We start from the raw sequence: 11570 nt of genomic DNA, 5'->3' as shown, positions 1-11570 counted from the left end.
TGACAACATAATTGTCCAACAAGCAATTAAAGTAGCATCAGATGGAATCCATCCAGTGACTGTTCTGTCAGATGATACCGATGTATTCCTCCTGCTGTTACATTTCTACTACTTACAGAATATCAAGGTACATGTATTCATGGAGTCACCTGTTCTGGAGCGCACTGTCATTGATATTGGAGCTTCTGTTTCCAAAAACGAACCTATCGTTCTAGACCTACTTGCAGCACATGCATTGAGTGGTTGTGATACAACAGCATCATGTTTTGGGATTGGTAAAGGAAAATTGGTCAAGGCATTAAAGGACGGTCACTCTCTCTCACTGCTTGGAGATCCTACAGCAGATTTACCCGCAATCACTTTACAAGCAACTCAATTCATTGCAGTGTGCTTTGGCAAACCAAACTGCACATCTATTACAGAAGCTCGCTTACAAGTTTGGGCAACCAAAACTGGAAGAGGCTGTACTCAAATTCCCAAGCTCTCAACTTTACCGCCAACAGATGAAGCCTTTTTGGAAAATGTGAAGCGGGCACATCTCCAAACCAGTGTGTGGAAGGCTGCGTTACAGCCAGACCCGCCTGCGATGGATCCAACCCAGTTTGGGTTCCACAAAGACATTACATCCAAGTGCCTTCTTCCAGTTACTCTACCTGAAAGTGTTACACTAGCACCACACTATATTTTGAAACTTGTGAAGTACACTTGTGGCAGTGATACACCTTGTAGGACGAATCGATGTGGTTGCAGTCACGCCCAGTTACCTCGCACAGTATTCTGCTCCTGTAGCTCCAGTGTCTGCTTCAACCCAGGGCCACTCACTAACCGTGTTATTGATGATGAGGAAGAAACCTAAACTGATTGTATGTATGTGAAGAAAACCTTGAGCCAATATTCATTTTTGAAAGTTCAGAATAATCAATTATCCTTAAAAAGAATCCCGTGCTTGTTGACTTTTATAATGTTTCGACAGGCATTTTGCCAGTTATCTTGCTTATTTAAGAATCAAATTATGTTTTAAATGATACCAGTTCATTTAGAATACCATATTCTAATTAGTTGAAAGCAAAATATTAGTGATTTGCTCCAAAAGTGGTATCATATTCCATACTATTAGCAAGGAAGCGATATTTTCATGTTTTGGCGGCCATCTTGTCGGCCATCTTGAATATTTCAAAATGCCCAAAGATGACGGAGTGTCATCAGTCAGTTTCTAGAGTACATCATTAAACAAATCCAGCAATAAAAAAAACTTTATCCCCTAATTCTGGGTTGGGGGAAAAATATTCATTTCTCTGCCGGACTAGTAATAAGTATATACATAGAGGATATTTCATGTGTCGAGTGAAATATCATGTTTCTCTCACCGAGTGACGGGGTGGAAAGGAGATATTTTCCCGAGAAACATGATATTTCACTCGACACATGAAATATCCTATTTATTATATACTTTTGGTGTAGTTGTCTGCAGGAAGATTAAATTATTTCATTACAAATGTAAAACCTTCAAGCGTAAATTCTCCCTACATAACACACATGGACGGTTTTCCACCCCTTGTAAGTACGACTAAAAATGTAGTTCCGTCTTTGCTAAATCTTAAAAAATATAAACATAAGTAACCAAAAATATTGATGTCACTAAAATTCTTTAGTATATATTTGGATATGTTTATATACAAAATCAACTTCATCAAAAAATAAATTTCAAATCAATAAGACGGTTGTTCGAAGCGAAAGAATACACGCAATTCAAGTAACAAAATGGCGCTTTGCGAAACGTAAAGTATCGACTGACAAATCAGAAGAGAAATTCACAGTTTAATACAAATCATTTTCAACAAAATAACAAACAGTAAGAATCGGTATTAACTACATAAATGACCATCTGTCATTATATGACTTGTCAACTTGGAACTGACGTAAATCAACAGTTTGTGTACGAGCTGTCTCGTGTAGGCCAACATAGTTCCGTCAACGTGTTATGTTCACTGCAGTGAAATATCAGGTGTTATGTTCACTACAGTGAAATATCAAGTGTTATGTTCACTGCAATGAAAATATCACTTTTCTCAAATTCAGAAAACTCAGTCTTTCACACTGAAGTATATAATAAACTATTTTATTATATTTGTACCTCTGCCGCATCTTATAGACCAGAAGAGCTTTCAGCTTCATTAGTCGAGTGGTTCATGAGATGATGTTTACATTTGTTTGTTTGTTTGTTTGTTGTTTTACGCAGCACTCAGCAATATTTCAGCTATATGACGGCGGTCTGGACGAGACAATCCAGTGATTGACATCATGAACATCGATCCACGCAATTTTGATCGATAACATGCATCAACCAAATCAGCGAGCCTGACCACCCGATTCCCTTAGTCGCCTCTAACGACAAGCATAGTCGCCTTTTACGGCGAATATGGGTTGCTGAAGACCTATTCTAATCCGGATCTTCACGGGTGTTGATGATGTTTACAACTAATGAAGACGACACAAGCTTACCTGACCTTCAAGCAGGTGAGCTAGAAATATACGTTCTTTCAACTTTCATATGAACTACTAAAAACAAGAACACACAATAATTATTAGAAGGGTGCAATACCCACCAGCCATGACCGATTAACCACAGTTATATGATCAGTGGGTCTTTTTAACTTCTTTTGAGTAGTATACGACACAAAGCAACGTTGTTGCAACGTCATTGCACAACGTAGTCAACAACGTGCCTGCTGTGATGAGCATATTAATGTCTGCAAACGAAGGCAATAGATATGATTGAATTTTTATTTCTCAAGGTTATAATATACATGTACAGGAAGCCTCAAAAAGGTAGGTGGTTTCTGTGATCTGTGTAAGCCGGCGCATCCTTTTGTGTTTACGCCCATGTGCCCTTTACTTTTATTTGATATACTGAAAAATAAAAAATATAATTAATACATAAATAAACAAAACACAAAAAGGTTGTTTTCTTTCAGCTAGTCTGGGTACGATGCACTTCTTATAGTAACAATAATTAGACATAAAATTTAACCAATTGATAGCATTACAAAACATATACCGCCGTTAACACGAACGTCGTCGTTGGATTACAAACCTTTACACCACCTTTATGAATGGTAGGAAAGGAATGCCAGGAGCTTTTTCCCTTTCTGGGCACCGTCACAAGGATCCTGCAATAAGAACATGACACAGAATACTTTATTCAGCGCCTGTTGTATCGTGTGAAAGGTTGTTTCATGTAACACTCAATCCAGAGACCCGTGAAGATCCGGGGTAGAATAGGTCTTCAGCAACCCATTCTTGCTGTAAAATGCGACTATGCTTGTCGTAAGAGGCGACTAACGGGATCGGGTGGTCAGGCTCGCTGACTTGGTTGAAGCATGTCATCGATCCCAATTGTGTGGATCGATGCTCATGATTTTAAACACTGGATCGTCTGGTCCAGACTCGATTATTTACATATACATATAGCTGGCATATTGCTGAGTACGGCGTTAAACAACAAACAAACAAACCCAATCCAGAATCTGATGTGCGAGATACGAAGTGTTTTCGTGAGATCAGTTGATTAAAGAAGAATTTGTTGCTCGTTTAAGAACATAGTAATATTTCTGTTTTTCTGTCCTTTAAGGCTTTTGTACTCTCCTTGCCTTGATGTGAGGAAAAGTTGTGCATCGTCCCCATTGGCAACACCGATGCACTCATCCGTGATAGTACTATATTTCTTGTCTTTCTTTAAGTTGTGCATCAGAGTAAATCGAGGCTTTGGTCCACAATAGAACAAATAGAACCCTGAAGAAGAAAAAATATTTATGTATTCAATGATGAAATGCTACATTTACTGCACATATAGAATTGATGTCACTCGAGTGAAATGACACCATCGGTCTTCCTCAATGGCACTATGGCCTTCAGCGTAAAACAATGACGATTGTTTGTTTGTTTGTTGTTCAACACCGCACTCAGAAATATTCAAGCTATATAACGACAGTCTATAAATAATCGAGTCTGGACCAGACAATCCATTGGTTGATATCATGAGCATAGATCCACGTAAATGGGATTTGATGACATGCATCAACCCAGTCAGCGGGCCTGTCCACTCGATCCCGTTATTCGCCCCTTTTTGTACCTGCTAATTTGCAGATCAAGGAATGGAGGTACAGTTGTGTATATTTACTGAACAGAACTGAATATAGAACTAGTAATTACAAGTAGATGTTCCTTTGAAACCTTTTGACGATCGGTCAAATATTTCAATATTTTTCTCAGATCAAACAGAAAGAATGAACATGAATCTTTGTGACTATGATACATAAGAACTCATATTTGTTCTTCACAATAAAGTCTACATCTAAAAAACTGCATGGCCAGGGTTCTCAATTTTTGAATATGCTGAGGAATAAAATGAACCAGATAAATATTGCAGGTGTCTGATCAACCAGGTTAATCTTACTTACTGCACACAAAATATGGAGAAAATCTGCTTCCGGATACCTTCACTTCCCTTTTTAATTTACAGATTTTTATATGTATTTGACATAACTGTACAAACTTTCTGACGATATTTAGGGTAGTTTTACGGGCCATGAAACATCCGGGAGACAAACTGGGAAGGTGTCCGGAAGCCACATCTAGACCGTATGCATTGCAGGACAAACATTGTGTATACAAGCCAGTGAACAATTCACGAACCGAACCTCATCATTGAAGTGTGAAATGTGTTGAAAAATAGCTTTCGTTTCGACGGAAACCACAAAAAGTTAATTGCCAGATGTGTGTCTACTAAAAGTGAAATAACTGGTTTCTTACCGTCTTCGGTGATGGTAAAACTTTGCATCACTTTAACCGAAGTGATTGTCCGTGGCTTTCCTCCAGAATACGGGACCACCTTGAGTTTTGCCATGTATGTGAAATGTTCTGTCCAGTAGATATATCTACAGATAAAGTGAGTGAGTGAGTGAGTTGAGTTTAACGCAGCTTTTAACAGTATTCCCTACAGATAAAGAATATGCACTTGTAAAAGTATCTGCAGATTACGTATCGCCTATTATCGGTTCGTCCATGTATCACGGTCGTGGGCTACGGGTCAAGACGTAACTACGGGTTTTCGTGAAAACAAGAGCAGCCACAGTAAAACCAATAACGGGTTTTGTTTTTGATCTAAAATGTCTTGTCAAATTTAATGTTTGATCAAGGACTTGATATTTCATTAAGCCAGACTTATCTCAATTCGGTCAAGCCTAAGACCGCAGATGATTTGGTTTTAGTTTGGTTTGTTGTTTTACGCCGCACTCAGCAATACTCCAGCTATATGACGGCGGTCTGTAAATAATCGAGTCTGGACCAAACAATCCAGTGATTAATATCATGAGCATCGATCCGCGCAATTGGGATCGATGACATGAATCAACCAAGTCCGCGAGCCTGACCACCCGATCCCGTTAGTCGCCTTTTACGACAAGCATAGTCACCTTTTTCGGCAAGCACGGGTTGCTGAAGACCTATTCTACCCCGGAATCTTCACGGGTCAGACCGCAGATGAGAATGACAGTAACTCTATAAAGCATGGAAGCTATTGCCCATCCCATGCAGGTCACTATTTAAATGGAGCGAGGAGTAGCCTAGTGATTAAAGCGTTCGCTCGTCACGCCGAAGGCCCGGGTTCGATTCCTACATGGGTACAACGTGTCAATCCCCTTTGTGATCTCCCCCCACCGTGATATTGCTGGAATATCGCTAACAGCGTCGTAAAAAACCTTAGCCACTTACACATTTTAACTCAACATCTGATTTATCACATTACAGTCATTTTACTTGCCTGTGTTTTTCATCCAACTGGGCATGAGAAGGGGAAACAATATTTGCAATTTTGTCCTTGCGTGAACGGCTCGAGTAATGGTAGCTGGACTTATAAATGTGCTGGTCGGTTAACAGGAAAGTATGACTTGAGTCCCTTCTAACCATTCGAAGTCCATCTGAAACATCATCAATCAAAGTGGTTCGGAAATGTTCAGTGTGGAATCTGATAAACGTACACGTTACGCCCAGTACTTCCTATGAGACTGTAACTAGGCAGAAAGCTAGTCTTGGTGAAATCAATAGCTACTCAGTATGCTTGAACATATATACTGATGGAAACGAATAATGGAAAAAATGAAAAATATAGGGAAATAAGCTTTACTGTCAGTACATTTAAAATAGCGCTAAAACATAATTCAACACATGTCAGAATCCAATGTTGAGATGTGTTTGGGTGCGTTGTTTCAAACGCGTATTTGGTAGGCAAGACTGGGAACTTATGGAAGTATATCATGCTACTGTGTCTAAAACTAAGTGTTCTCTTATTTATTTCCACCAGTATATGTAAATAATTTGTTCAAAATAAGCCAAAACTACCGAGCATGGATAAATGAAGATCGCTTTCAATTGTTCCCGAAAATTCTGGATAATGGAAGAATTATGCCTTAGTATGTTTTGTAACTGTAAGAGAAAGAAAATCCAATGTCCCCACCCCCATCTGCTGTCATACTTCACTACCGGTTGGAATGTGTTCACAATTCCTTCATTATTATCATACAACTGTTACTAGAAAGTAAAATCTATTACAATTTTGGAAATTTTAATTTTTTTCCGACTATCCCTTAAATTGTGTGAAGAGTATATTTATGATCATGGTTTTCATCTTCCCGCTGTACAACGTTACCACCACGTGATGACCGTCTCCTCCGTAGACTAGTGGTTGAGCGTCTGCCCGGAGAGCGGAAGGTTGGGGGTTCGATCCCCGGGCGTATCATACCAAAAGACGTTAAAAGAGGGTACTTGTTGTAACCCTGCCTGGCAGCCGGCAGTATTGGATAAAACAAGAACTGGTAGGCTCGGAGTATACTGTGTCTGAGTAGGATATTCAAGTTAAACTGCGGCATGGTATCTCAGTGGGCTAGCATTATTAAACAGGCTTTAGTCCGAACTACTTCAAGGAGACACACACACATACACACGGCAATAATCTTAAGTGCGACGTCAGCATACTGTGTCTGAGTGGGATATTCATGTTAGACTGCGGCATGGTATCTCAGTGGGCTAGCATTATTAAACAGGCTTTAGTCCGAACTACTTCCAGGAGACACACACATCAATAATCTTGAGCGCGACGTCAAACCCCATTTCCCCGCACCTCCGCCGCTTCCCCCGCCCCGCTTCCCCACCACCATACTGCCTACCTTGTTCCAACCATCTGTGAGGTGAGATGTCATTTGCGTTGAGGTTGGACTTCAGGCGAGTTGCCATGATCTTCCACTGTCCAACCCATAAGACCTTGCCTTCTTTGACAGAGAATTCAATATCTACTAAGCGGTCGCTCGTAGGTAAGACATATTTGGTATAATGCTTCCCTTCCTTCAGTTTGTAGACGATCTTGTTTGGTATGTCAAATATCAGGATAAACGATGACTTGCTATATTTACTCTCTGAAAAAATAATACAATAACAACCAAACGCTAGTATTTGTCTGTTTTGATGGTCGACGCCACACGCATAATTACAGCCATACATGTATGACCGCGGGTGCTATCCCATGGATATTCGGGGTTAGAAGATCTAGAGATCCCTAAGGAGACCACATGTATCCAGTAGCCAGGCTTGAGAGCTTAGGATACGATAATACGCATTCAAGCAAGTCCAGCAGATTAATTTAGTCACTCCCTACGAAAAGCATAGGTTGCCTGAGATATCGGAATTTCCGCGAAGCAAGAGTGACGTGGGTTTAACCGTGCTCTGTATTTCAGTAATAAATATGTTGATTGGTTGGTTTGTTGTTTTACGCCGCACTCAGCAAAATTCCAGCTATATGACGGCGGTCTGTAAATAATCGAGTCTGGACCAGACAATCCAGTGATTGACATCGTGAACATCTATCCAAGCAATTGGGATCGATTACTTGCATCAACCAAGTCCGCGAGCCTGACCACCCGATCCCGTTAGTCGCCTCTTACGACAAGCATAGTCGCCTTTTACGGCAAGCACGGGTTGCTGAAGACCTTTTCTACCCCGGAATCTTCACGGGTCTTACACACATGTATGTTAATGTGGGACCAAATCTTGAATAATGAAATTTCGGCATGTGTACGGGACGCCACTCAGCACAGCGCCCATCCGAACTGTCTCTGTTAATGTGATATAGCGTATGGTGTGTGTACCTCTCACAGCTGACCTGGCGGGCTTTCGGCTCGTCTTGTGAGCACCATTCTTTTGACGAATATGTGCTTTCAGGGGAGTTTTTGTGGTGTGTGTACGATGGATGACCTGAAGAAATAAAACAGCACGCTGATGTATTGTCGTTGAACCAGCTTGCAAAGAAATACTCAGGTGAAGCCAGAAACGTGTAAACATGACGTGCAATATCAGAAGCCGCCTCACCTCCACCCTGTTCCGAATGCCCCCTATCTGTGCCCCCAGCTTCCTTGATAACAAAGTTATATGGATTTAAAGTTCATTACGTCACTGTCTTGGAAAACATATACCCAATGTGCAATCTCATTAAAATCAGATCTTGGTGCTCGCTACCGCCACACAACGATCTGAGGACATTCCCTAAATACAGGTCACATCAAAACGATCTTTCGCGAGATTTCATCGTCCAAAGAAAAGACTTACAATGATTAGCCAATCAGAGAGCAGCTCTCTTGAGCTTTACGTTACTAGTTTCAAATTGGCAACTTCCATGTCATACTACGTTTTGACAGATGGCCATTCAAAATTTGAAAACTGAACAAAAGAAAATTCTGGAATGTCTAACAGATAGCAGGGATTGTATGGCAGTACTTCCCACTTCCCACTTTCGTTTCAAATATTTATCCCACTGAAGGAGAGACAGACGGTGACTTTCATGGAATCAGTCGACAGTCCGTAAGTGTCTTTCGGAATACCCCGTGTTAACCTTTACGAGGTTGCATGATCAGAGAATACATCCCGACTGTCGCTTTCCCGATCTGGTAAGCGACGCTCTGATTGGTCGGATGAGAGGTAATAAGGTGTCCTCTGATCACTGTGAAGCGGGAGCGTGACTAAGATCTGATTTTAATTAGATTGACTAAGTGTGGTACAATTTGGAAACAGAAAGTCCTATATCGGTTGGAAAAACTTCATGCCATATACAGTGCAATTTTCGAACAGAACGTGATATGCCTCTTGCCACATTAACTAACAGTATCATAAATGTCTGATTAGATAACCTCATTCTTGTGTTTGGGACGTATCTGTAATGCAATGCATGATATAAACAGAAAATCCAATGTTTCTAGCTACCCTAATATGAAAGTTATATGCACTTCCCGTTTAATGGCCTTGCCCCCAATTTCAGCCAATCATATACTTCATTATTTCTGTCTGAAAACCTCGCTGTTTGATCTTACAAACATATACAATCACAGACGGTTAGTTCCGTATATAAAGAGTGAGTGGGTATGGTTTTACGCCGCTTTTAGCTTCGCCGCTTCAACATTGTACCCATGTCGGGAATAGAACCCGGGTCTTCGGCGTGACGAGCGAACACTTTAACCACTGGGCTCTCCGACCTATCCCCGTATATAAAGAGGAACTACCTTTCAAAATGACCTTGAGAGTGAGTCTGACCTTCAGTATCAGTGACAAGTATTTTGAAGAAAATTTCTGAGAGCTATACAGCAAAAAAAAACTCATAAAAAAAACCTCACGAACTAGCACATGCTACTCATTGAGTGTAGATCACTGTTGAAAGAATACCACTGCTACCAGAATACTGTTATCAATTGTCATACATAAGTATTCAAATGATATTACCACTGCGTGCAGAAAACTTTTTAAACAATCTGCAGAAAATGTCATTTTAATGAATATGGCGAACGTACTTTACGAATTACCTTCACCCTAAACATGACTCTTGACTATTACAGATCTGGGCCCAGCCCTGAGCATGACATGTAAGCTTTTTAAATTAAATTTAAAGGTACTTTTCTTGAGGCTTTCACCACGATGATGATATTGACCTTTGACATGATTAGTCAATGTGTCCAAATAAAAGTCCCAAGGATATAAAGGGTATCATCTTCCCGGGGGAAGAGAGTTAACTAACTATAAAAGTCCAGTTTCCACCCTTGCCGAACTAGGCTGGAATTCCCGGGCTCGATCGTAGCGCCATCAGTGGTTACTACGAGTTATGTCCCTTTTAAACCTCTCCTATGGACACATCAGATTCCTACTCTCGTGTCACTGGCATTTAATTCAAACAAATCGGCGGCGCCCAGTCAAGACGATAATCAAGACCTATATTGTGATAAAACAGGTCTTACATCCCTAAGTGCCTCAAATCACGTGAGCACCTTGATTAAAATCATGAAAAGATTTGGAAAATATCTGTTGACAACGAGTTGGCGGTGCACATGTTTTGCAAATCCTGCAATCGACCGAAATAAGCACGACAGTTTACGAACCGGATTTCGATTTCGTTGCGCGATTTTGATTGGACTATGCATAGACTCGTTAGCCCAGCCAAAATGTAACTCCATAATACCAGCCTTGTTCGGCAAGAGTGGAAACTGGACTTTTATAGCCAGTTAACTCCCTTGCCTCGGGATGATGAAAGGGTATTTGCATGATATGATACCCATCCCTATCCCTCGCGGTTTCCCTCAAAGAAATGTGAAACGGCTGCCGTCAAATTCAGACAAAACCGTAAGAAGTCTTCAGTATTTACATCGGGCCGCTTAATTAGGACTATGACATTCATATTCAAATCATATTTACCTTTCTGCCGGGGACGATTTTCCAAAGGCTTCGCTTACCATAAACTGCACGATTTGTGAAACATTGAATGGTTTCGGGCGTTGTTAGAGACGTTTTCCGATTCTCTATTAAGGTATCTACAAGACAGAAGAGATCAGAAACCCACTCTGGTGTAGTCGTGTTTGCAATGGCAATCGCATCACTAAATCTCCTGTAGCGGGCATGTTTCATAAGACTGTCCACACAAGGAGTGCCCCAGATCGTAGCGATGTATATACACAGATTAATGTTTGTCGGTAGTGACATTATTGAGTGTAGAATTCTGTCCCTCAATGTTTGCGGAAGTTATTATCTCACAAAATAAGATCGGCACATCAAGCTGGAAACAACACTAAAACACCTCAGCTAGTGATTCCGAATAGGACATATTCTTTGACAGACGTGTAGCTCGGCGTATATTTGCCAATGAGAAATTACTTCATGAAAGTCATATTTGAAAATAATTCGTCCCAAACGAATTTGATATGAGAAGCAGTCTAGTGGCCCAGTCGTCTAAGGCGCCGCGATTCGCTTTGCAGAGTTGCGTCCCTTGGGCACGCCAGAAACCTATGATTGTAGGTTCAAATCCCGATTCGCCCCGATTATGTTTCTAGGTTTGTCAGAACCATACCCGTGCTCGTGAGTTTCATCGAAGTGGTAAACGTCTTAGACCTGCATCACTTCGAACTTTCCTCCCACATTAAGCTGATACGCCGTGATATAACTCGAATACTGTTAAAAGCGGCGTTAAACCCGACTCACTCACACAG

General features: G+C 40.8%; 1 protein-coding gene across 1 annotated transcript; it reads right to left on the bottom strand.

Annotated features, from left to right (window-relative positions):
* Window positions 1-2770: 2770 nt before the first annotated feature.
* Window positions 2771-11195, bottom strand: LOC124139343. Its single transcript, XM_046506346.2, has 8 exons — window positions 10783-11195; window positions 8199-8304; window positions 7224-7469; window positions 5822-5978; window positions 4813-4937; window positions 3651-3792; window positions 3095-3170; window positions 2771-2910 (listed from the first exon to the last, which is right to left on the bottom strand). The coding sequence occupies exons 1-8, from the start codon at window positions 11065-11067 to the stop codon at window positions 2899-2901; spliced, it is 1149 nt and encodes a 382-aa protein (XP_046362302.2). The 5' UTR covers window positions 11068-11195; the 3' UTR covers window positions 2771-2898.
* Between the last annotated feature and the right edge of the window lie 375 nt (window positions 11196-11570).

The sequence above is a fragment of the Haliotis rufescens genome, unplaced genomic scaffold, assembly GCF_023055435.1.
Source record: "Haliotis rufescens isolate VD_foot unplaced genomic scaffold, xgHalRufe1.0.p SCAF_8, whole genome shotgun sequence".
NCBI classification, from domain to species: Eukaryota; Metazoa; Mollusca; class Gastropoda; order Lepetellida; family Haliotidae; genus Haliotis; species Haliotis rufescens.
The sequence above is the reverse complement of the archived record's forward strand: the minus strand, read 5'-3'. Positions and strand labels throughout refer to the sequence as shown.

Coding starts and splice junctions, on each gene's coding strand:
- LOC124139343 (XM_046506346.2), bottom strand. CDS start 11,067: ATGTCACTACCGACAAACATTAATCTGTGTATATACATCGCTACGATC. Junction 8,305..10,782: donor AAATCGTCCCCGGCAGAAAG/GTAAATATGATT, acceptor TTATTTCTTCAG/GTCATCCATCGTACACACAC. Junction 4,938..5,821: donor CAGTTGGATGAAAAACACAG/GCAAGTAAAATG, acceptor CTTTATCTGTAG/ATATATCTACTGGACAGAAC.